The sequence below is a fragment of the Silene latifolia genome, chromosome Y (genome assembly GCF_048544455.1).
Source record: "Silene latifolia isolate original U9 population chromosome Y, ASM4854445v1, whole genome shotgun sequence".
Lineage (NCBI taxonomy): Eukaryota > Viridiplantae > Streptophyta > Magnoliopsida > Caryophyllales > Caryophyllaceae > Silene > Silene latifolia.
Genome location: NC_133538.1, coordinates 303,682,847 through 303,710,441, shown reverse-complemented (window position 1 = coordinate 303,710,441; position 27,595 = coordinate 303,682,847). Strand labels below are relative to the sequence as shown.

At 37.7% G+C, this 27,595-nt stretch overlaps 1 protein-coding gene and 1 pseudogene across 1 annotated transcript; one reads left to right on the top strand and one right to left on the bottom strand.

Moving 5' to 3' along the window:
- The window catches only part of LOC141631066 (GDT1-like protein 5), a 173,090-nt pseudogene extending 165,195 nt beyond the window's left edge, over positions 1 to 7,895 (top strand).
- An 8,596-nt stretch (positions 7,896 to 16,491) lies between these two features.
- Positions 16,492 to 26,947, bottom strand: LOC141627473 (ATP-dependent Clp protease adapter protein CLPS1, chloroplastic-like). Its single transcript, XM_074440732.1, has 3 exons — positions 26,793 to 26,947; positions 25,437 to 25,590; positions 16,492 to 17,018 (listed from the first exon to the last, which is right to left on the bottom strand). Exons 1-3 carry the CDS (start codon positions 26,854 to 26,856, stop codon positions 16,757 to 16,759), a joined length of 480 nt encoding a protein of 159 aa, XP_074296833.1. The 5' UTR covers positions 26,857 to 26,947; the 3' UTR covers positions 16,492 to 16,756.
- Between the last annotated feature and the right edge of the window lie 648 nt (positions 26,948 to 27,595).

The window sequence follows — 27,595 nt, the reverse complement described above, 5'->3', positions numbered from 1 at the left end:
CATTCCCACCGAGTGATTGTTGTTGTAAATGTGTCAAAGAAGAATATATGTATACATGCGATCATCAGGTTGAGTTCCTGCTGCTAAGTATTGACCAAGTGCCTGCAAAAAAAAATGGATTTTCAAGTGTTACAGGCAAGAACTCATAATCAGAAAGTGTAGATTGTTGTACTCAGGTTCAAATGGTTGTTCTTAAAAGTTTGGGTTGGACATGTTGGAAGTGAATGTTTGGTCACTTTCTTTCTTTTAACTGTATTGTAAATGTATATAATTTGGTGGATGAGATCCTCAGATTAATGAGAATGGTTTTGCAATTCATCTGGAATGTTTTTGCGTCTTGCAATGATTTTTTGCATATGGTATTAAAATTTTCTTGAAATCAATATGAACGGGTATACAATTGGTAATGACATCCAAAATTGCCTCATACACACTAGAAAAAGGTTCGGAAGCAATACGAGTATATGCTATTGAACATTAACCACAATGTTTCCCAATGAGGATTGATGAATGCGGAGAGGGACATGTACAAATGTTTCACCAAGCAATAATGGTCTCAACTTTCTATATTAAAAGCTTAGATCCCCTTAAGGTAATAGATAATTGGTCGGGATATTTTTACTAAATCTTTCGGTTACTTGTCGTTAGGAGCACCTAGACCAAAACACAATTTATAACTTCACAAACAACTCTACAATTAGTAAAGAGGCAAGTAAAGGTCGGATCCCAAGGGACGGGAATTGAGATGAGATTTCTATTGCAACTAGTGGTGTCTTAGGGGTGTCACAATTGAGGTTTGATGTAGAAGATCACTAAACTAAATAGCAATGAAAGTAAACAAGCAAGATGAATTAAAAGGGATGTAAACAATTGATAAAAAGCACTAGGGTGTCATGGGGTCATAGGGGATTCATGGGAATTGATCATACGAACATGTTCTCAAATTATAAGCAAGCAATTATTGTTGTGATGGATCGAGTTGGTTTATATCTTACAATCCTAGGAAAGTTTGGGTCCCAAAGCCGAATCGATTAGATTGTACAACACCTACAAGTCGACTTAGTCTTCCCTACTCAACAACATACATGGTCTAATGAAACTCGAGTTGGTTTATGTCTTACAAGTCTCATTGAAAAGATAGGTGATGGGTAAAAAATGCAAGGACTCATAGGCTCACATTTCATCAAACATAACATGTGCATGAGTTGAGATCACAACAAGCAAGCAAATAAACTATGAAAGCTTATTAATTTAAGCATGAATCATTCCCCATGTTGGTTTTCCCTAATTACCCATTAACCCTAGCTAAGGAACTACTCACTCATTATCATGTTAAACATGCTAGCAAGGTTGTCAATCATACCAACAAAGTGAAACATGATGAATAAATGAAAGTGATTAACAATAATTAAAGAGAGATTAAGAGAATTATACCTACTAATGATTCCAATAATAAAGCAAAGAATAAAATAAGTACTTGATGCTTGATTGAGAGGTTGTCAATCTCCCAATAATAACCCAAATAATCTTCAATTACCCAAAATAAAGGATGAACAAGAGAGAGATTAAGGAAATAAAACTTGTATTAAAACTTGATTAATTGTTGATTACAAGATTAAAGAGAGAGTTGATTGATATTAACTACACTAAAGATTGCTAAGAAGAACATGCACTTCAAATTAGACTAATGGGGTATTTATAGTGGGGATTAGGTGGATGAATTAGGGTTAACTAAGGGCTTAAATGACGATTAAGACCCTACTTAAGGAAACGCCGGTCTTTTTGGAAAGACTCCGGTCTCTAGGGATACTCCGGTCTCTAGAAAAAGATGTGCATCCTTCCTTGAAGCTTGAAGAAGAGAAATGGGTCTGCCTGAGAATCCGGGCGTCTTTAGCACGGGACGGGCGGATTTGGTGGTCTCTGCCCGGGCGTCTTGGAGTGAAGACGGGCGTCTTCTGGGTCTTTTGCACGGGCGTCTTGGGGTGAAGATGCATGGATTGTGGTGGTGGAGACGGGCGTCTTCTGGGGAAGACGCACGGATTGTTGTGCAGTCTCGTTTCTTCTTCTTTTCTTCCTTTTTCTTCATAGAATCCTTGGGGATTTCCTCGGGGATGCAAGGATCTTTTCTCATCATTGCCGATATACTATAGTATGTACAAAGGCCTTCTAATCTTGTCTGTCCTTGATGCTTGGTCATTGAATTCAATCAATTTAGCCTCATTTTGCCATGAAAATGCAAGGTTTGCACTCCTTTCCTACCAAGGGATCAAAACCTCAAAGAGTATGCAAAACAAAGAACTAACGACAATAAATGACCCAAATATGCACTAAAAAGCATGGGAACAAGGCTAATTCGGGGACTAAATGTGCTCTAATTATGGTCACATCAATAATGTTGTTATTCTTACAATAATGTTACTATAATATTACTTTGCTCAAAATTACCAATTGAGTCATTCTTATAGTCTTATCATAATGTTTAATTCTGTCTTTTGTGGAATTTAGTCACAGCTTATTAGCTTAAGACGGAGTACAAGGCAATGTACAACAGAGGGACTACAAGAACCACATCAAGGCTCTTTTTTCTGTGGCGGAAGAACATTGAACTATTACCTTATATATTGAATCTCATGTTCTCTTAAGTGTAAGCGGTAATGCATAAAGTTGTTGATAATTTTATTTTTCAGAGCTACATGTTCACATAAATATGCTATGTCTTCTCGAAATAGCTATTGAGCTTTAATGTGTACCATTATCTGCTTCTTTTATCCTTCCGTCCCAGTTAATTATTTATCTTTTTTATTTTATTTGAGGAATTTCAAAAAAAGAATAAACGAGGGGTAGTAAGCGTTAAATTTTAGAGATTCTTTATATCGGATTAGAAGGAAGGCTTATCGAATTTGCATAGCCATTTCTTTCATGACGCATTGAGTCATTGAGATTCACAAATTATGTTCCTAAAGTAAATGGATTGACAATTTGAAAGTACAACTACCAAAATTGGTTATTCAATGGCGTCGTGGTTTTCACATTATCAGGTTCTTTGTGGGTATAAACCCCGTTTTGATCAACAAATGTGCCTCCGATTATTTTTGTTGACGGAAAATTGTACTCGAAATTACTTTGTAAGGTGGACTACTACATTAAGTATTGAAATATCTTCATATACAATAGTGTGAAAATGTTACAGAGTGGATATCACGGAGGATAAGGCAACGGTACGGGAGTTACCTCAATAGTAACTCTGATTCCCAACAGCTAATATCGATGCTAGAAGCGCAAGAAGCTCCGGCCTCTTACTTGGGGAACGTTATCAAAGAGATCCTAGAGATTGAAGCAGACTTTGATCATCTTCAATTCAGTTGTGTGGGGTGGAGCGGAAATGAGGGGGCCCATAAAATGGCTCACTATATGCCTATAGATCACTCTACAAGAGTCTGTGTTGGTATGTGCCCCGATGCTATCATAGACATTGTATCATCCAACTTTATGTCAAACTTTGCTTAATTAATAAAATTTATTTATTTTCTCAAGGTATTATTCTCTTTTACGCACTTGGTTTTAATTTAGGAGATATGTTGGGGTAATAGTTCATATAGATTTTGGGCAATTTTTCTTCTATTGCACCTTGGATGTTTCTCAAGGTTTTGTTCAAGACAATACGGAGTACTCCCTCCATTTAAATCGAGTGGTGATCATCTCCATTTCCTAAAAAGAAATATTATTTAAAGGGTTTAAGAGAGAAAATGGTCTCTTCATTTCCTAAAAGAAATGGAGAGGATCCAAATCCATTTAAATCCAAACTTCCCTTTTACTTTTTGCACAAGTTTTGATAGTAGAATAGAATAGTATTATAAGTATATGTTGGTAAATCAAAATAGTACTGGAGGTTAGTATAATAGAATACATATTATAACAATGACATTTTGTATAAATAGACAAACTCCACAAGGATAATTATGTTTTAAAATGTCCTAACAAGGAAAGGGAAAGATTGGATTTGAATGAACCAAAAAGGAATAAGGAAAGATTGGATTTGAATGGAGGAGTAGTATTTTTAACAAAGGAAGTTGATAAGAGACACTGGGATAATTGCAACAGATCTTGGATATCAGTCATGAGTCGTTTCACAGGCGTCAAAACCAGGATCAATAAACAAGATCCAGAGATCCACCTACGGGATGAGTAGGAAGTCATATTAAATGAATTAACGAGTGTCTAATGGACAAAGATACATTTCACTTTCAATAATCATGATCGTTTATTGTATCTGCCTATGACATTAGGAGTTCACATATTATAGTGTTATACCACCTACTCCCTCTCATCCAAATTAAAGGTAACACTACTTCTTACATATATTGGAAAAGTGTTATCATTTGTTTGAATGAGAGTGAGTATTTTAGTACAACCGGTAGAGTAGTCTCTAAATTTTTATAATAAATTTTTCGAGTTTTGTTTTAAATATTATGACATTTACCGTAAAGTTTATGAGAAAAAAAAAAGAGTTTCAAGATACTCATTTGAGACAAGGATAATGATATTTTAAATTCAAGAAAAAAAATAGTGTATTAAGGTTCTTTTTCTTTTGGACTTTATTTCACCTCATTTCAGTCAGTTTCATTCAGTTCTGTTCAGCTTATATATCCACAAATACTCTTATTTTAGGTTAATTCACTTCATTTTTTTTAAGTCGACAAAAACAGAGCCTAAGAAGTTTTCCAAAATTTCGGATGTTGGTCAATTTATTATTTTGTTGATTTTCTAACTCGAGTTTTAGATTAATTTAAGCAATTTGCATAGTTTGTATTAACAGATTTAATTTTATTTCTAATAGGATTTTATGTAGTAGATCAACGAAATATAAATCTATCTAATTAATTTAAACATGTTGAGTAAATGTAAAATTATTTTTTCCAGGTTCAGCCAAATATTTAATCATTTATGCCATAGATTATGACGAAATATTATAGCTTATATCCTACTGGTTTTTCAATGTAATTGTATATTATACCCGTGCATTTATGCACGGGTTACACAGTGTTGTATTTATTCAGATAAACCTTACTCAATACTCCAATGAGTCCAAACTCAATATTATTTCACCTCAGAGAGCAAATTTTTCAACATAACTGTCAAAACTAAAATCTCCCAAATGTACCTCTTACATAGTTAAGCTCACCTTACAGAAACATTTCCAAAATTATATTAATTTCACCGAGAAAAATCTAAACTTGAACTTTGGTAAAAAGCAGAAAGACTAAAACTTTGATAAAATTATGGGTTATAAAATAGGGTTGATCATCAATAATTCAGGAAAAGATAGAAGTATATATAAAAGGAAAAGGAAAAGTTAGAGATAATAATAATAATAATAATAATAATAATAATAATAATAATAATAATAATAATAATAATAATAATAATAATAATAATAATAATAATAATAATAATAAAACCTAGGATCAATCTCAAAGAAAACAGTTAATAACAAGTCACGCTTATCATAATGGTAGATTACGAAATAATATAAGTGCCCTGAGTTTTCCATAAGAGGTGAGATAAACTCTACCCAAACGTTATTCATGAACAACAGAAATGTAAGAAATATGACGCTGGCCGGTGATGTTGATCAAACCTGGTTAACAAAAACCTAAATATGCAAAGGGATTGTTAGGAAAATCTATAAAAATCAATAGGGACGGTAAGGGCAAAAATATGAAAATAGATCTGATGAAAGGACATTGTTAAATAGGTGAATCAAAATTATATCAAACGAGGACAAATAAAATATCTTCAAAACCGCATAATAAAATTTGGGAAAGCTTAGCACTTGAATTAAAACATTTAAGCATCAATCAAAATCTGTACATTATTCTCCTTGATGAAATGAGGAATTGCTTTAGCAAGGATATCGTAACCTTTCGCTCTTCAAGTCAGCCTATGAATCCAATCAGTGGAATATTATGATCCAAGGGCAACCCGACTTCTGCCTGAAGGGTTTCATTCCAAAAGGGCTTTGCATTCATCACCTGAAACCATGCACTCAATATGAGTTACTTGAAAGCAGAATACAAATTGGGAAAGCAAAGCATTTGATTTAAAACACTTAAGCATCCGTCAATAAAGCTCCAAACAACCTAAATTGACCAATGTCAACCTCAACCTCATGTAGTCATGTCCACAACTCCAGCCCGGGAAGTAATAAACCCAAAAACCAAAGATCAAAATAATAAACAATAAGGAGGATATTGAAAAGAAAGAAAATGATATTGAAAAATGGCAAACCAATCTCAATCCAGCAACTAATCAAGGTAACAAAGCACAGTAGTGATAATCAAGGTAACCCAAAACCCTAATCCCACCCAAAGTAACATAACAGAGAGAAATAGAATGCCAAAATACCTGGTTGTTTCCGCCACCGTCATCACACGCAGCAGTATCATCGCCATCGCATCAACTCCTTATCGTCATCGTCATCCGCATCGTTTACTCCTCAACAACTACATGCAATATAAACATCACAAACAAATTATAAACAGGAGAATCCTTTATTTTTAATAAACTGAGTTGAGAAGGAGGGAGTAAAACCCAGAAAAAGCAAAACGAAAATGGAAGCGATACGAGAACAACGAGAAAAAGCAAAACGAAAATGAAAATAAGAAAAAATCCAGAAAACAATGAGTAAACTAACCAACAAGGAGAGAAGAAACAAATAGGAAATAAGGAAAAAAAAATCACCCGTCGTCATCATCAGAAGCACAGCTATCGTCATCACGCCAGTTCATCATCGTCATCGTTATGCGAGTCTTGATCGAGGAGGGAAGAGTGAAGTGGAGAATGGAGGGAGGGAGGTATTATGAGATGGAGATGGAAATGAGTGAAGGAGAATTATACAAGAATATCGTCGTAAGAGGGGTGCTACCAACCTTCTTTTTCCGACCTTCTCTCCGACCTTCTCCCTTCGCCCTCTCACAACTAATTAAATTAATATATATCGGGTGGGTCACAAGACAAGTAGAAGAAGCAAAATAAACGATATTTTAATCGGTTGTGAGAGGAGAAGTAGAAGAGAAGGTTGGAAGGAGAAGGTAGATAGTATTTCTCTCGTCGTAAAAGGAGTGGGTGTGAATGAATAGGAGAGAAATGGAGGGTAGGGATTAAAAGGGGAAATCAAGGGCCGGGAGAGAACCGCTACTATTCATAGCTACACTAAGTTCAACTCCTCTCTTTTTAAAGGGTAAGGATTTAATGTTTTTTAATTAATTTTTAAAAATGGATTTGTTCTTTTCGGTTTTATTACACTTTTTACCACAGCTTTCTTATCACTTATAAGGTATTCCGGATCCTTAAGTTTTGCTTCGGTTTTCAAAATCGTTTTAATCTTTATTCTCGATTTAAATTCTAAGTTTTTATAAAAGAAATCCGGACTTCGATTTTAAAACCTTAAGTTTACCTTCTTTTGTATTATGCTTCACTCCCCTTCTGTTTTTCACTTTTTCTTTTCTATATTTTCGCATTTTGAGGTGTGCGTTTACCCATGTACAGTTCTAAAGGATGATTCATGTTGGGCAACCCCAAATTATTTTTGAATTAAGGCTCTGATGTTGTTGTTGTTGCAGTTTATAATAGATGTTTCCTGGTTGCTATTTGTAGAGGACAAACATTGTGTACAGTAGCTACTGTCATGGGCGGGAAGAGCTTAGCGTCTAAAATATCTGAGAGAGTGGTACGTGTTTGAAATATTAATCTCCCTAGACGAGATTGTCGATGCTGCAAGCACTAATGCCCCACTCTTGTGGCAATTTTGTTGTTTTCAATACCTAGGTTTCTATATTTGGTGGTTTCTCTTAATTATTTTTGGAATACAGTCTTTCCTGTCTCCAGTCCACTAATTTTCTGATAGAACTTCTTCAACTGGTTAGTATAAATTGACTATTCTTTAAATCTAAATTAACTTGAGATATAGACATCTATTATGATGTTATGAGCATGCTTCTCTCAGTGGATCCATCATGTCCTAGTTTTTATCATTCTCAAATCTCAAGTAAACGAGTAGACGCTCATTATAGTCATTTATCAAATGTCATTGGCTCATGTCTGCAATTTTAACGGAGCCTATAGGTGCGTATTAGATTGTAATTAAGCTCCGAGCATTGTTATATAAATATCAGCTTGGAAAGCTTGAAAAACTTGAGAACTTGAGCTTGGGCTCGTCTCTAAGGTCAACATAAATTAAAGACTTAGGGTCCGTTTGGATTGAAGGAATTGGAGAGAAGGGGAGGGGAGGGAAAGGGAGGGATTTAATTTTCTTTGTTTGGATAAAAAATATGGGAGAAAGGAAATGGAGGGGGAGAGAAATGAGATGACTTATTTCCTCTCCTATAGAACAAACTATAATCTTTCCAAGGGTGGCAAGATTTGAAAGAAAACATTATTTGGACTCTAATTATACAACCAACTGTTGGAAATAGAGGCCTTGAGAGCCTTTTTTCTTAGTTTCCATTTGTCCCACATTGGTGAGGAAGTGGGTGTTTTATGGGTTTATATAACACCCCTTCCCTTACCTTATCACTAGTGGTCATGGGGAGTCTTTTGTAGAGACTTTGCGAGGTGTCTTAATTCGGGCACAAGACGCGCAGCGTTCCGTGCTCCGAGACCGGCCCGGCCCGGATTCGTGATTCGGGATTTGGGATTTGGCAATCGCCTGTGGCGGGCTGTGCCTAATCTTTTGGGCCGCGGGTTTTTGGTGCAGTTGTGAGATTGTGTGTCTGTCCAGATTCATTCTGGAATGTGTGTTAATTCTCAGTCAATTGAGACTGTTAGTGGGGAGAGTAGTGCTCCTGGTTTCACGTCTGTTGACCGGGTTAAGGGGCTTCGGTTTTGGCTCCTTAACAGCTCTCTTTTTCTGCTATAAATAGCACTCCTCTTCACTGCTCCAGAACACACAACACAACACAACTTCTCTTCTCCATCTCTTCTCTGCTTTCTCTATATATTTCTGGGTGAAGTAAAATCGTTCCAGGTCTTACAAACTCGAGTGGGCGAGTTTGTCGAGCAAAAGTGAGAGTGTAATCCTTGGGGACTACCTGGTCGTTGTCGATCGCCACCACGGTCGCACCGGAGAAATAGTTTTTTAAGGCAGCGGTTTCGCATCGCGTCACTACCAATTCCTCTGTCGGTATTTCTAATTCTGATCTTGGTTTTTGCTACTGTTTTTCCGTCTTAATTAATTACTATTTCGGAGTTTAGTAATTAGTTCCAACAATTTAAAAAACTATTGAATTAAGTGCAGTAGCCATGTCTGTGATTTCGAAAATTGTACCTGATATTTCGAAAATTGAGCAATTAGATGGTCAGAATTATAAGCGTTGGTCCCAGAAACCGTTGATGTTTTTTGAGCAGTTGGAAATTGATTATGTTTTGTTTAATGACTCGCCAAAACCTATTGTTCCGTCTGATGCTGAGACTACCCCTCCTGCGGCTAAGGCAGTTAAGTCAAATGAAGATGATATTGCTAAATTTGGTAAGGACAACAAAACTGCTAGGTGTCACATACTTAATAACATGATTAACCCGTTGTTCGATTTATTTGCTGATAATAAATCGGCTAAAGTCATTTGGGAGTCCTTACTGAAAAAATATGGGGCTGATGACGCTGGGAAAAAGAAATATGTTGTGGGTAAGTGGCTGCAATTTAAGTTGGTGGATGGGAAGTCTATTATGGAACAGGTCCATGTCTATGAAAATTTGTGTGCTGATATTGTTAGTGAGGGCATGAAATTAGACGACCTTTTTGTTGCTAATGTGTTGTTGGAAAAATTCCCTCCCTCTCCCGGTCCGAGTATAGAAATCAGCTAAAACACAAAAAGAAAGACATGTCCCTTATGGAACTTATCAGTCATATGAGGACCGAAGAGGCAAATCGCCTCAAAGACAACCCTGCTGTTTACCAGTCTGTGAATGCATCTGTTGCTGCTGTCAAAGCTAATTTGGTTGAGTCTGGTGGTCCGTCAAATGCTGCTGAAAAGTTCAAGGGTAAGGGTAAGGCCAAGGTTGGTCAGGGTAAGGGTAAAGGAAAGAAGACTGATCCAGGGAAGTACACCAAGCCGGTTGCAAAGATTCAGAAGCCTAAGGGTCCTTTGGTTTGCTATGTTTGTGGGAAACCGGGTCACAAAGCCTACCAAAGGTACCGATAAGAAGACCGCCAAGTCAAGCCAATCTTTGACCGATGATGTCATTGCTTCGCCGTGGTTGTTGAAGCTAATCGGTGGGTAATCTTTTGAATGGGTCTTGGATATCGGCGCTTCCGGACACCTCTCGTGCTTTAAGGGGTTATTTGCTTGAGTTCGAGGAGATAGGCGATGGGGAATGCGTCTACATGGGTAATTCTTCACCGCAAAGATCACAGTGCAAAGGCAAGATCTTTCTCAAACTCACCTCGGGGAAAACACTTGCCCTTAATAATGTTTTATTTGTACCTACATTGCGTCGAAACCTCGTGTCCGGTGCCTTGTTAAACAAAGTCCGGCTTGAAACTTGTTTTTGAGGCTGACAAGGTTGTAATGTCGCGCAATGGGGAATTTGTGGGCAAGGGTTATCTCGTCTGGGGTCTTTTTGTACTTGAACACCGATTCTCGCTTTTAATAATATTGCTTCTACTTCTGCTTATATCGCTGAGTCTATTGATGTTTGGCATGGTAGATTAGGTCATGTGAATATCGACTACATTAAAAAACTTAGAACCATGAGTTTAATTCCAAGTTTGTCGAGTCAAGAATTCTCTAAATGTGGTAGTCGTGTTGAGGCTAAATTCACAAAGAAACCTAGTAAACCTGTGACAACTAGGACTACGAGTCTTCTTGAGTTAATTCACACCGACCTAGCTGACTTCAAAAATGTTGCAAGTAGAGGTGGCAAGAATTATTATGTGACTTTTATAGACGACTGTTCGAGGTACACCCGAGTTTATTTGCTTAAGTTTAAAGATGAAGCAGAACAATCGTTTATAAACTTTAAAAATGAGGTCGAAAATCAACTCGACAGAAGATTAAAAGGGTAAGGTCTCGATAGAGGCGGTGAGTATAAATCCAGCTTATTTAGCGAGACTTTTGTCAAAACGGTTTAATACATGAGACTAGTCCACCTTACTTACCCCAATCCAATGGTGTAGCTGAACGTAAAAATAGAACTTTAAAAGAGATGATGAATGCTATGCTTTTAAGTTCTGGCCTGTCTGACGATATGTGGGGGGAAGCTATACTTTCTGCTTGTCACATTCTTAACTGTGTACCTCATAAGAAAATTGACAAGACACCCTACGAGATTTGGAAGGGCTATCCTCCTAACCTAAGTTACCTTAGAGTGTGGGGGTGTTTGGCTAAAGTGGGTTTACCTGACTTTAGGAGACCTACCGTTGGACCTAAGACCTATGACTGTGTTTTTATAGGTTATGCTCAAAATAGCTCTGCTTATAGATTTATGTCTTTGAGTGACCGTTCTATATCTGAGGCTAGAGATGCCGAATTTTTTGAGCATGTTTTCCCTTTTCAGAAAAATGTTGTTTCATCTACTTCCTTACCTGTTGCATCTGTTGATATGTCTTCTCATGCTAGTTGTAGTAGCACTCCTATTGATCATGCTGTTGAACCTAGGAGGAGTAAAAGACCTAGATGTCCAAAGGATTACAGTGATTATGTTACAACACATTTATCTGAATATGGATACTCTGTTTGTGCAAGTGATGAGTTTGTTTCAGCTTTTTTAATAGAGGATGACCCAAAAACTTATAGTGAGGCAATGAAATCAATTGATGCTAATTTTTGGAAAGATGCTATTAAAAGTGAACTTGATTCTATTGTTTCTAATCAGACTTGGGAGTTGACTGATTTACCTAAAGGTAGTAAACCCATTACGAGTAAATGGATCTTTAAAAAGAAAATGAGACCTGACGGTACAATAGAAAGGTTCAAAGCTAGACTTGTAGTTAGAGGCTTTACACAAAAGAAGGGCATTGATTACTTTGATACCTATTCTCCTGTGACCAAAATTTCGACTATAAGAACTCTTGTCGCTTTAGTCGCTATTCATAACCTTATTATACATCAGATGGATGTTAAAACTGCTTTCTTGAATGGTGAGCTAAAGGAAGAGATCTATATGTCGCAACCTGAAGGGTTTGTGATTAAGGGTCAAGAGAATAAAGTGTGTAAACCGAACAAGTCACTTTATGGTCTCAAACAAGCACCTAAACAAAGGGTATGAGAAATTCAACACTACTTTGATGAGTAATGGCTTTATGATTAACAATTCTGATTCATGTGTTTATTCCAAAGTGATAGAATCTGATTGTGTTATTATATGCCTATATGTGGATGACATGCTTATTTTTGGTAATAATTTAGATATGATAATTAAAACCAAAGATTTTTTGTCATCACACTTTGAGATGAAGGACTTAGGAGAAGCTGATGTTATCCTAGGGGTTAAGGTTATCCGAAACTCCAATGGAATTTCTTTGAGTCAATCTCATTATGTTGAAAAGGTGTTGAAAAATTTTAACTGCTTTGATGTTGTGCCTGCTAGAACACCCTATGATTCTAGTGTACATTTGAGTAAAAACTTGGGTAACAGTGTTTCCCAGGAAGAGTATGCTAAAATCCTAGGGAGTGTGATGTTTCTTATGAATCGTACTCGACCGATATTGCATATGCGGTTAGTAGACTGAGTCGTTATACACATAACCCTGGCAATGAACATTGGAATGCTCTTCGTCGTTTGCTAAAATACCTAAGAGGAACAGTTGATCTGTGTTTGCATTATGGTAAATTTCCTACTGTGTTAGAAGGATATTGTGATGCAAATTGGGTTGCAGGTAACGATGAGATTTGTTCTACTAGTGGTTATGTCTTCACCGTGGGTGGAGGTGCGATATCGTGGAAGTCTTCTAAACAGACTTGTATTGCACGCTCTACCATGGAGTCGGAGTTCATAGCTCTTGAGTTGGCAGGACAAGAAGCCGATTGGTGAAAAACCTATTGGTGATGTACCAAGATGGGGAGGACGGCTGACACCGGTCTCCATGCTGTGTGACTCGAAAGCTGCTATTGGCGTTGCAAAGAATAGTGTCTACAATTCGAAAAAGAGACACATGCGAATAAGGCACGCTGCAGTTAAACAACTCCTTGAGAATGGAGTGATTACTGTGGACTATGTGAAGTCCGAAAGTAATCTTGTTGATCCCTTTACTAAGGGGTTGACTAAGAGATTAGTCGTTAATACGTCGAGGGGAATGGGGCTTAGGTCCATGAGTCAAGGTTGAGATTGACTAGGTCCAAAGTTTCCATTCCTATGGCGTAGTATGATTCATAGCCTTTATGGTGGTGCTTTTGAGACGCACTTGATGAATTATACACTAGGTTGGACTTAGGTCCTTAATGGCTCATGTGAGAAGTGCTATTGAGAAGCACTTGAGCCACCTACGTAGGTGTAATGATCCTAAGACTATGAGAAGTCTTGTGGTCACACCTATCAGTACCAAGGTAACGCATAAGCTCTAAAAGAGCGCGTTGCACTCTGAAATCGCGGGACGATCTTAATTTGAAGGTATGATATGTGTAGTGGGGGGTATCGACCGAAGTTCAGCTAGGAATTCAAATCGCAAGATATTCTCTAGTTGTAAGTAAGTTATTTCCTCATTTCACTAAAGTGTCAATTCAAATCGAAAGATATTGATACCTAAGTATCCACCCTTCCTTTACCCAGGAATTCTTCTTTCTCTGGCTCTGGCGCCTCTAGTGGGGGATTGTTGGAAATAGAGGCCTTGAGAGCCTTTTTTCTTAGTTTCCATTTGTCCCACATTGGTGAGGAAGTGGGTGTTTTATGGGTTTATATAACACCCCTTCCCTTACCTTATCACTAGTGGTCATGGGGAGTCTTTTGTAGAGACTTTGCGAGGTGCTTAATTCAGCGCGCACGCGCGTGCCCGTGCCCGAGACCGGCCCGGCCCGGATTCGTGATTCGGGATTTGGGATTTGGCAATCGCCTGCGGCGGGCTGTGCCTAATCTTTTGGGCCGCGGGTTTTTGGTGCAATTGTGAGATTGTGTGTCTGTCCAGATTCATTCTGGAATGTGTGTTAATTCTCAGTCAATTGAGACTGTTAGTGGGGAGAGTAGTGCTCCTGGTTTCACGTCTGTTGACCGGGTTAAGGGGCTTCGGTTTTGGCTCCTTAACAGCTCTCTTTTTCTGCTATAAATAGCACTCCTCTTCACTGCTCCAGAACACACAACACAACACAATTTCTCTTCTCTATCTCTTCTCTGCTTTCTCTATATATTTCTGGGTGAAGTAAAATCGTTCCAGGTCTTACAAACTCGAGTGGGCGAGTTTGTCAGGCAGCAGTAGTGTAATCCTTGGGGACTACCGGTCGTTGCTGATCGCCACCACGGTCGCACCGGAGAAATAGTTTTTTAAGGCAGCGGTTCCGCACCGCGTCACTACCAATTCCTCTGTCGGTATTTCTAATTCTGATCTTGGTTTTTGCTACTGTTTTTCCGTCTTAATTAATTACTATTTCGGAGTTTAGTAATTAGTTCCAACACCAACATCCTTCAATCCTCCATCCATTCTTCATCTCCCTCCTTCCTCCCCTTCCATTTCCCTTTATAATTTTTGTTATCCAAACACCCACATCCCATTTGCCCTCCCCTTCTCTCCCCTCCCTTCACCTCCCCTCACTCCCCCTCCCCTCCCCTTCCCTCCTAAAGTTGTATCCAAACGGACCCTTAGAGCCAGAGCTAGGCTGCAAGATATGATAGTTTGAGCTCAATTTTGGCTCAATTCCTCTGTATCTTTTCATTTGATTTTTACAATTTTATGTTGCAATGAACATCACTATTTTATACTCTGAAGTATAAATAAGCAATTAGAGATGGCCCGGGTAGAAAAAGGAGGTCAGATTAAGAAATACAGTGTTCATATATGATATATTGCTAAGTATGTGTTGCATGCACAAATAACATAAAGGTTCACATGTATGGATCATATTTCTGTTGATGAATTAGTGTCGCCTGATTCAGGAAGAATCGTCAAATTTATCTACAAAACAAATGCACAATAACATTTCTTAAAGTCCCGGTAGGAGGGAACATTCAGTTTGCAAAGGAAGGGCAACCTCACATTAGAAACATTTATGTTGTTTGCTTTTTGTATTTTGGGAAATATAGCAAATTACCCATAAGTTTGATACTATGTAGTAAATCAACCCCATAAGTTTCTCTTAATGTGCAATTAACCACATATCTTATTTTTAAGAATAAAATTTGCTAATTAAATATTTTATTATTATTGAAAATCAAAATTATTGATTAGATTTAAATCCTAAAATTCATTTTTAATTAAAAAACGTGTGTAAATTTTTTTTTTGGATGAAAAATGTTCCTAATATGAGAATTGGTAATGATGTTACAATGAAAAGTTACATGACCAACTTTTTGTTTATACGAAAAATTGGTTCGCATTTTTCGTCGAATATGTAAATATTATATTTAATTATTTAAGAAATATAATTATAATACTTTTTATAATAGAAAACAATAGGTTTTAGTTTAAAAAAAATGATAAAAAAACTTGATTCGTGCTTAATTACACATTTTTGAAAAGTTATGGGGCTAATTTGCTATAAGTGAAACTTAAGGGGCTGATTTGCACATAATTCATAAGTTATGGGGTATGCTACATCCCCGGTTGTATTTTGATTGAGAGCGGGTTGTTGCTGGATATTGTTTCTCCATACGTAAATTTTGATATGGGCGAATATTAATCATGTTGAATGTAACTCTCTTACCACAATTTATACAGGAACTGGCATGTTATTGATATAGAAAGATTGGTTGTTCATCTCGGGAGCTTCTATGTACATTTTTTGTTACTTACATTTCTGGCCTATAATCTTCTAGTCCGTTAAGAATACGACAGTATCCTTAAGAATGTTAGGAGAAGCAATGTATGGGAGTGGTTAATGGTAAATCATTGTATTTGTAAGCATAAACAAGTGAATCAACACTTGTTTTTGCCTGTGGTACTGTCTTATGTATTGTACTCGAAGTTATCAGAGTATCAGACCTATTATATGGCTCATTGCATCGACCTGCTATTGCAATGACTCGCCTGTTACATGAGAGGGAGTTAGATATACAAAATTTTATTTTAAAGGGAAATTCAGACTAAATATTGCAAATAGTTTTAAAATTGTAGTCACTCTATTGAGTTTAAAAAATAACGAGTGGGTGATTGTTACATCACTTCCATTTCCATCCATAAGCTCAACACCTACCCTTTGTTTAGAGGAGTGATTTATTGGGCGTACAATTACCAACTACAGGACTTGCAAACAATACTTTATTGTTGATTTTGAACTAGGTTTACTTGGGAAGGAATTGATCCAACTGCATTCATGCACATACGAATACAGTAACACACCGCCTCAGCGATTGAGAAGTAGACACATACTTTCTGATATTAATAACATGCCACACATGTATCAAAAATAACAGAGTAATATTAACCAAGAGTTTTTGCGACAACAGAAAAGTGTCAAGTCTAATTACGTATTAGGTAAGACTCCGTCATTCAAATTCACCAGATGAACCCCATGACACACAGCAGCTAATGTGACATATATACATACACATGTAGATGAGACGTTTATGAACATTACATAAACATGTCGGGCTCCAGAAACCACAAGGCTTATGTTCAACATCCATCACTGGCAGGTTCAATAGAGCTTAGAAGGCCATTGCCCCGTAATTGGGTACAGTGTTCTTCAGCATCTGCCTGTGCACATATTATCACCACTGCTAAGCCATTGTGGTGTGCTTCTTGCATTATGTTCACGGCATTGTCCACGGTCATCCCGGGTATGACCTTCATCAGGACTTGCACCACGTATTCTCTTTTGTTGAAGTTGTCGTTGTGCAACATAACACGGTATGGCGGGGCCATCTTTCTTGATTTCCTAGTTCCAAAAGCATAGTGTTAGTTGAAGGCTACCAAGGACTCGTAACTTGGGACCTAGGATCATAGAAGTGATTTTAAGATTGAGCCCGTGGGGCCAATACAAACATTAGCAATAAACATAACATACATCAAGTCAAGCAGTCGATAATAACAAGGATAGTCCCTCATTTCCATCCAATTGTCCCCATTTGAATCCAGACAAGTTTTAGGTTTAAAAGGAAGCAGGGGTATAGAATGATGATCCCGTTGGACATGTGGATAGGTTGAATAAAAATAGCAAGGATATTTTGGACCATTTGATAAAGCAAAACTAATGCCAAAACAAATCCAATGCAAGGAAAAACTGGTGAGGAAATAATAATATTTATATTCTTGTACCCCTCTCTGTCACTCGTTCTATCCTTCTAGCCTAAAGGCATCTAAAATGGTTGTTTTTGAGCTCAACTGATTCATATTAAACAGAGGCTCCTTGTGAAGAAGTCTCCATTCTTGACTACTCCAACATAAAAGCAGCTCTTGTGTAGGAGTTGCTTCTTTGTTTCTTTCAAAAGTGAGAGTAAAGTCCATTATACAACAACAACAAAAAAGATTAAAGGTTTTCCAATTGATGAGTAAGTAACAAGAAATGTAAAAAGAACAATGATGTTTTGTATCCTAGCACGCTTGTGTAAGCTACCCCCACGCTGTCGACTATTTCTCCGATCTAGCATAACAAATTACTGCCTGGCAAAGCTAGAATTCAGGAAGACATGCATATAGTCTACACCGATTGAAAAAATGACTTGTACAAGATTACCCAAATCCTATAACATGGAACACCACTATGGTGAAACAAGAGCAACTTTCTATAAACTCACACCGGAAAAAGTGCCTTCCCTTTCTCGCTAGTGTTAGCTCTGTTACGTATATCACATTCAGTTAAGCAAAGTAATGTTCCCTCCATGACTCCATCCTTATATTTTCTTCCAGCATTCTTTTAAGGGAAGTTCTTTTTCTTTCTATTTTCAGTACAGCTTGAATATCAACATTTTAATAAATTATCCTAATAACAAATACTTCCACTGTACACTGAATTACATACGTTTATCAAAATTCACCTCTCATATTCTGAAAAACGTAAACAACTCAATAAAACAGAGGTACGTCTATCCTTCCTCCGACAACTTTCACTTTTCACACAGTTGAGTGGTAATTTAAGTCTCGGGGAAGGGGTTAGGTCGAGGGTGAGGTGGAGGGGTCTGAGCCTGGGTAGCATTGGCCGGTTGCTGTCGGGGTGAGTGGGTAGGGGGAAATAAGAGGAAAAGAAGAGAACTTAGAGAGAAAAAGAAGGGATGAGGGACTACTCAAGCGGGGTTGGCATGAGAGGAGAGTGACGGAGTATGAGAGGAGAGTGATGGTGAGGGAAGTAAAAAATGGACGGAGTATGAAACAATAATTGTTAGTTGCTCTCATATGGTAAAACATTGTTTTCCACTTCTCCTTAATTTTAAAAACCAACAAGTCTTTTAAGTCCAAATGAGTAATCATTTTTGGACAGAGAATAACTAAGACAAACTCAACCCAATGAATTGGCTTTTGAACTCCCTTGATGACACACAACGTCCAGTATCTTCCGGTTCACACTCTCTCATGGTAAGCTTACACATCGTCCTGAAAAAATATGGACTTGATTTTACAATCCTAAATATTCCTTCCTAGGCGTGTTTACACATATTAATCACATATAATGGGCACTCTTTATATTTCCATAGCAAACTTTCTGAGAACATCATGTTCATAAGCTACAACAAAGAACTCCTTGTATCTAACTATCTAACATCTTGTACATGAACCTTGATGCGGGAGCATTGCTCGCTAGTGAAAATGAAGTTCTTATTAGTCGAAATGCAGCCCAAATAGTAATTGTGTGACGATGTTGAAATGGGCTGTCACCGAAGAGGCGTGGGCTGAAAACACGGTTACTAAATAACCGAATACCAGGCTTGTGTTCGGATATTGGTAGCTGGTGTTAGATTTTATTAGTTATTAATTTATCTTCAAATAAAAGATATTATTCTTAGCTTATTATCTAAGATAAGTTAGAGATAGAGATAATATCAGATTTTATTTAGTTGTTATTAGTTCTTATCTTTTTCCCCAAGATAGCTTGGAGGAGGAGTTAGTATAAATAGGGCCTCTTGTAAACCCTATTTTTCAGATTATGAGTTATTAATAAAAGTTTACATATTGTGAGCTGTCAAATTAATCTTGCGAGGTTAGTTTTTATTTCTTCCTTGAGAGTTTGAAATTATAGTAGGTTGAGTTATAACCTTGCGAGGTTAGAACGAGATCCACTATCCTATCCGGTTACCTTGTTCCAATTCACGCACATCATTCAATTTAATTCTTGTTTCCAATCATTCACACAAAAATCCTCACAGAAACAGCTTGTTATTCGTTAGTTTTCAAGTTTCTCAATTCGTTTTTAATATTATTCTGCTGCCAGTTTTACAAACCCTAATTCGTTCGTTCAAAACCTACAAATTCTACATCAAATTGGTTACCAGAGCCTAGGTTTTTGATTTATTTTCTAATAAATCAGTCTTGGGAAGTCATGGCTATTGGAGATGATGCCGAATATAGCGACGGTGCAGCAAAACCATGGAAGGACAACATGGATGCGATGAGAGCAGAAATTGGCCAGATCTCGTATGTTGTTAAGAACATAGCGACGGTGTTGGCTAAGAAGCAGAAGAAGAAAAACGAAAAACGGTGATGCATCCAGCACCGAGGGTGAGTCCGACGAAGAAAGGCCGAAGGGGAATAAGAAGAACAAAAACGACGATGATAAAGGCCTTAAACTCAACATACCCGAGTTTCTGGATTGGATTCGCCAAACAGAGAGGATATTCGATTACAAAGACTACGATGAGCGTAAGCAATTTGTGGTACGAAAATCTGAAAAAGCAACTAAAAAGGGACAGAAAACCTAAAATCGAGACTTGGGAAAAATTGAAGAAGCATTTGATGAAACAGTTTCAGCCTAAAGACTATGAGCATGACAACTATTTGAAGCTAACATCTTTAGCACAAGAGGGCTTGAACGTTGCTGGTTATGTGAAAGAATTTGAGAAGTGGAGCATTGTTTGCGATTTGGAAGAGAAAGAAGAATTGAGGACAGCACGATTTATTCGAGGCCTCAATCCCAACGCTTCAACAACGGGTGGAAATCCAAAATTACGATGGATTTGACGATGTTTGTAGGTTGGCTCTTAAATTCGAGAAGGAAGATAAGGGCAAGAAATCCTATTCTTATTCGAAACCAGCACCTACCACGTCTAATAGCAAGGAGATCCGAAAAGAAGACCCAAAAGACAAGGGCAAGGGTACGGCGGTTGAAACAAAGGATGCGAGATTGAGGAGGTGTTTCAAGTGCCAGGGATATGGGCACATAGCCAACGAATATCCGCAAAACCGAGCTCTAACGATTCAAGAATTGGTGGGCTTAGTTCCGAACTTTGTACTCCCCGAACCAGTTACCAGAATCGAGTTCAGTTGTGCAAGAAGAGGAAAGTAGCGATGGAGAGGTGCATATTGTTGATCCTTATACTGATGAGGAGAAGGAGGTGTTGGTAATTCGAAGTCTCCACACAGAGGCTGCTCACGTTGAGGAGGAGCAAAGAGAACGATCGTTTCACTCTTGTTGTAAGGTAAACAATCAGCTTTGCGCAATCTTATTGTTGATAATGGTTCTTGCACTAATGTCGTATCTAGGGGAACTTGTTGACAATCTGAAATTGCCTACTAAAAATCACCCTAAACCGTATAAATTGCATTGGCTTGATGGGAATAACGGGATCTTAGTTAAGAAAGAGGCCTTAGTTTCTTTGAAATTAGGACCGTATGAAGATGAAATATTATGTGACGTGATTCGAAAGAATGCTTGTCATATATTGTTGGGAAGGCCGTGACAATTTGATCGTAAGGTTGAGCATGATGGCAGGGGTAACGTTTATATTGTGTCCAAGGGAAAATCTAAGTATCATCTTACACCCTTGTCACTGAGTAAACGAAATAAACCCGCTGCAAAAGAGAGCTTGTTTTTAGAAGCAAGTGTAGTAGAGGAGGTTCTCGTTCAAGGAGAACGAACATATGTGCTGGTTGTCCGCGTGCTGGTTGTCCGCGACTTGGAACCCGCTGGGAGGAGTAACCACCTAGGTATGCAGGGGTTACTTGACGAGTTCATGGATGTGTTTCCCGAGGAGTTACCATGTGGGTTACCTCCGTTGTGGGGAATTGAACATCGCATTGACTTGATTTCCTGAGCTGCTTTGCCTAATAAACCAGCTTATCGGTGTAATCTCGAGGAAGCTAAAGAATTACAAAGGCAAGAATAGGAACTAATTGATCGAGGGTATGTGCAAGAGAGTTTGAGTCCATGTGTAGTACCAGCGTTATTAGTGCCAAAAAAGGAGGGAACTTGGCGAATGTGTATTGACAGTAGAGCGGTGAACAATATTACAATCAAATACCGCTTTCCTATGCCAAGGCTTGATGATATGTTGAACGAACTATCTGGTTCGTGTGTTTTCTCTAAACTTGATTTACGGAGTGGTTATCATCAGATGAGGATTTGAGAGGGAGATGAATGGAAGACGGCATTCAAAACGAAACAGGGGTTATGCGAATGGCTCATCATGCTTTGTGCTGTGTAACGCTCCTAGCTAGTTCATGAGGCTTATGAATGAAGTGTTAAGGCCTTTCCTTAACAAGTTCGTGGTTGTATATCTCGATGACATTCTGATTTATAGCAAGGATGAGGAAGAGCACAAGCACATCTTAGGGCTGTATTCGAAGTTATGCGAAAACAGAAACTATTTGGCAAGCTTGAGAAGTGCACGTTTATGGTTCCGAGTGTGGTGTTTCTAGGTTATATTGTTGGTAAAGATGGTGTGAGTATGGACCCATCCAAGGTCGACGCAATTCAGGCCTGGCCTGGCCGGTTCCTAAATCAATAAATCGACTATAGAGGTGCGAAGCTTCCATGGATTAGCATCATTCTATAGGCGATTCATTCAAGGGTTCAGTTCCATCATGGCCCCAATTACAGAACTGACCAAGAAAGGGGAGTTCGTGTGAACTACTAGCGCCCAAAAGGCGTTTGAAGAAGTGAAGAGTAAGTTATGTTCCGGACCTATTTTAGCACTTCCTGATTTCGACAAATTGTTGGAGGTCGAATGTGATGCGAGTGGCGTTGGAATTGGCGCTGTATTGGTACAAGAGAAAAGGCCGATTGCATATTTCAGTGAGAAGCTAGGTTGTGCGAGGTTGAATTACTCAACTTACGACAAAGAGTTATATGCCATTGTGAGAGCATTTGATCATTGGAGTCACTATTTGCGACCTAAGCCTTTTGTATTACATTCTGATCATGAGGCGTTGAAACATATACATGGGCATCAAAAGTTGAACCCAAGGCACGCTAAATGGGTCGAATTTTTACAGTCTTTTACATTCTCATCAAAGTATAAGACGGGAAGTTCGAATGTTGTAGCTGATGCACTTTCTAGGAGGCATTGTTTGTTTGTTGAGCTCGATGCAAGATTGTTGGGTTTCGAGCATATTAAGGAGTTGTACAAGGCTGATCCGTCTTTTGCTAAAGAGTTGATTGAGCCTACGGGAGCTTATACATTGCAAGATGGATTTTTATTCAAGGGAAATCGACTTTGCATTCCACAAAGTTCGATTCAAGAACTACTTGTTCGCGAAGCTCATGGAGGAGCAATAGTTGGTCACTTTGGTTCTAATAAAACTTACGACATTGTAAGTGAACATTTTTATTGGCCAAAGATGATTGAGGATGTTCATGAAATCGTGGCTAAGTGTGTGGTGTGTCAGAAAGCGAAGAGTTCGTTTGCTAAAGGGCTGTTCCGAAACAGCCCTGGAGCGAGGTGAGTATGGATTTTATACTCGGGTTGCCTAGAACTCAGCGTGGTAAAGACTCTATAATGGTGGTTGTTGATCGGTTTTCGAAGATGGCTCATTTCATTCCTTGTCATAAAACCGATGATGCTACTAATGTCGTGATCCAGATTCAAAAGAAGTGGTTCGTTTACATGGAATTCCACTTACCATTGTATCGGATCGAGATGTAAAGTTTCTTAGTTATTTCTGGAAAACGTTATGGCGTTTGCTGGGAACTAAGTTACTTTTCGGTACTTCTCACCATCCACAAACAGGAAGGTCGGCGGAAGTAACTACCCGCACTCTTGGAAGTTTGTTGAGAGGATTAGTTAGCAAGAGCACAAAGGATTGGGATGTTAAACTCGCACATGCCGAGTTTGCTTACAATCGAACTCCATCTGTAACTACTGGGAGAGCTCCATTTGAAATTGTGTACGGAGTCAATCCATTTCTGCCTACTGACTTGGTTCCAATCCTAAAGAAGGATCTCATGAGTTTCGAAGCAAAAGATAGACAAGCGACATTTCTTCGTACTTGTGAGTAGGTGAGAGCTCAAATTGAGAAGGTGAATGCAAAGTATAAGGAGAAAGCAAATAAGCATCGCAAACAGCCCGTGTTTAAGGTAGGAGATCTTGTGTGGCTACACTTGAGGAAAGAACGATTTCCATCGAAGCGGAAAAATAAGCTTATGCCGAGAGTTGATGGTCCGTTCAAGGTTTTGGAATGTTATGGTTCAAATGCCTATAAGCTTAAGTTGCGAAGTGAGTATGGTGGTGTGAGTGCTACTTTTAAAGTGGGAGACTTGTCACCGTATCTGGATGACGACAATTTGAGGCCAAATTTTCAAAAAGAAGGAGAGAATGATGCGGGAGCATTGCTCGACAGTGAAAATGAAGTTCTTATTAGTCGAAATGCAGCCCAAATAGCAGAGGGATTCAAGTTTGGCTCGAGTTGTGTGACGATGTTGAAATGGGCTGACACCGAAGAGGCGTGGGCTGAAAACACGGTTACTAAATAACCGAATACCAGCCTTGTGTTCGGATATTGGTAGCTGGTGTTAGATTTTATTAGTTATTAATTTATCTTCAAATAAAAGATATTATTCTTAGCTTATTATCTAAGATAAGTTAGAGATAGAGATAATATCAGATTTTATGTAGTTGTTATTTGATTCTTATCTTTTTCCCCAAGATAGCTTGTAGGAGGAGTTAGTATAAATAGGGCCTCTTGTAAACCCTATTTTTTAGATTATGAGTTATTAATAAAAGTTTACATATTGTGAGCTGTCAAATTAATCTTGCGAGGTTAGTTTTTATTTCTTCCTTGAGAGGTTGAAGTTATAGCATTGTTGTCAGAATCGCGATTCGATCCAACGATTCTACGATTTTACGATCCAAAAATGCTTGACCGATCCTGGATCCTACGATTCTATCGTAGTTTTAGAATCTTACGATCCTATTAATTTGAAAATTTCTAGAGATGGGATCATAATACGATCTTACGATTTTACGATCCTACGATCCGATTCCGTAATAAAAAAATTAATATATATTTTTATATAATGACACCGTAAAACCCAAATTTTGTGTAAGTTGTTCATAGAATGATACAAAAATCATTAATTACCAATATTTTATGAATAAAGATTAATAAATAAGTGTTTTGATTTTCACTTATATGTTTTTACCAAATAAAAAATTATATTTAGTGAGTTTGTAGAATCTTACGATTCTACGATCCGATTCTACCGATTCGATCCTACCCTCCCCATCGATCCAAAGTAGAATCTCGATTCTGACAACATTGAGTTATAGTAGGATGAGCTATAACCTTGCGAGGTTAGAACGAGATCCACTATCCTATCCGGTTACCTTGTTCCAATTCACGCACATCATTCAATCTAATTCATGTTTCCAATCATTCACACAAAAATCCTCACACAAACAGCTTGTTATTCGTTAGTTTTCAAGTTTCTCAATCCGTTTTTAATATTATTCCGCTGCCAGGTTACAAACCCTAATTCGTTCGTTCAAAAGCTACGAATTCTATATCAAACCTCACGCAAGACAAAGGGTAGTTGACATTGCATACCGCACTTGTCATCAAAGATCCGACTCAAAATTCAAACATAGAATCCCCTGTATGCCTTGTATCTTAGCATCTTACATAGATCCAGACATGTTGCATTCACTTTAAATTTGGGTGATCAGGACTTCCCAGGTCAATTATTTGGACTACAAAAGCCACAAACTGATTCAACATGCCCATGATAATATTAGACCACTATAATCCCACTCACACTTGTTAAAGGTAAATGAATAGAGGCCTTGCACCTTTGACTCATTTATCAGCCACATTGATGCTGATAAAAAAAATATATTAGAAGTGAAACAGACTAACTCTACTTTCCGAACAAAACATTTCCAGTGACAGACTAACAGAAATAGATGGTTAATATAGTCAGTATAAGCACCTTAGATCAAATTCAGATTCACGTCCTGGCGTGGTTTTCTCTATTACAGGCTTCTCCAATACTCCTCCTGCTCCTCTAGTTGATCCAGTAGCTGCCACAGCCACAAAGAAGCCACGGTGGTTGTACAGTCCCTTACAAAAAGTATGTTTATCCCCTGAGCATAAATCCAGAAAGATAATTCCAGTCATCACAAAAGTACTGATGGCAATCCCTAATCAAGCCTCCAACGCATGAAGCTAACTTAAAGATCAGAAATGTAGAAGATCGGGAAGTGACGTCAATGAGTATACTACTTTTTTTTCAGCATTCTAACCAGATAACTTGAGGTTCACAATTACATTGGGAATCAATGAATAAGAGATCATACAATTCAGTGTACATATAGTTATTTGTTAAGCCTCGAATAAGAACATTTCTGGATTACTACATGAGCAGCCAGAGAAAAGCATTTTAACCTCAAAATCACTTGTGGCCTCTAAACCAAATCGATAGTAAACAGCACGTTCAGAAACTAGTCTAGAAATGCTCAGCTTTGGTAATCTATTTTCCGAGACTCTTACAGTTTTTCTCTTCTAATTATTTACAAATTTATTTCCAAGAAGCACCAAGAAAAGGGCAGCAGATTAAGAAAACTCCAGGAGTCCAGGTTACCATGTAGTCGGATAATAAGCTAACAGGAAGCAAGCGCACATTTGGGGAGCAAGGAAAGCACTGTTATAACTGTCCTGAAGACATCAGACAAGTAGCATTTGTTTCTTTGATAGAGAAATAAACATCGCTTTTGAATAAAGCCAAGAAAGGAGGTTGGATTAGCACACATCATTAGGCACTAGTTGAAGACTACTCTTCTATGATTGTCACATAAAAAAGATAGCAATTACTTAAACTCAATACAAGGAGTGGTTTAGTAAAGTGAATGTTGATGAATATTCAATACAAGCAAAACTACACACACTTATGTTCCGATCAGCAAAACTCATGTTAATGGTGGATCCAAGTGAAATAAAAAGCATATGCTCTCGTTTAGTTTATCACTCCCTAAAAAATTTCTAGGAGTCTATCCCAAAATCCCATGGATTCACCATTGGTTCATATATACAAAACTAGTCTGACTAGATAACTTAATTCATGTTTGAGAAGGCGAAATACAAGGGACCTCAAATCCCGCTGCAAATACATGTTTTAATCAAATGGTTTACATTAAGTTACAAACTATGGAATGCTAAGTAGCCATATACATAAACTTGCAATCAACAATTAACAAACTAAAGACAAACTACTCCGTTAAAAATAAGGAGGATTAAAGGAAGGAGGAGGAATCATTTGATAAAAAAAAAAAAAAAAGGGAAAGGGTACCAAAAATAGGGTTAAGAAGGTGATTAGGGAGGAGAGCTAATCGTCCAGCAATAGCAGTTCCCATGCTCGCGAGACTCGATTCTCCACCTTTCTTTACCTTCTCGTCTTCTTCTCTCTCCCTCTCTTCACTTATTATGATGTGCACAAATTTATAGACGGATATTAAGTGGTTATTGGTTACAGCTAGTCTTGCTATAGACGGATATATCCGTCTATAGCTAAAGACGGGTCAAATAGCTTGAAAGTGGTGACATTTTTTGCCCTCACCACCCCACTTGTTGTTTGTCCTATTAGGAATGTGGTATTGTATTTGACCCGTCTTTAGTTATAGACGGATAGGTGCCGTCTATAATGAGATTTTGTGTATTGGTTATTGTAAGAGGGTGTTTGGTTCATGCGTGGGTATGGGTTTGGAATCGGGAATCATATCAAAGCTAAAAAATCTTCAAAATACAATATTTTTAATAATAATTTTTATACTATTAAATCATGTAGAGAAAATTTAATCAAATAAATATATAAAAAAAAAATTACAATTGTTTTTATCACTTTTTAATATTTCTAACTAGATTTCTTGCCCGTGCGTTGCACGGATATTATAACATTTTGTAATAATAGATGAGTATCCCATTTATTCTATTAGTATGGTTGGCTTGGGCCGGATTGGATTGAACTAAAGATGGAAATATGAAATTTACGGAGCCAATTAAAACTTGAACTCAAAAGTATAAATATGATCCTATAATAGTTATCTTTTGTGTGTGTATGTGTTTGAGATATGTTCAGATTAACCTAACTAAGCC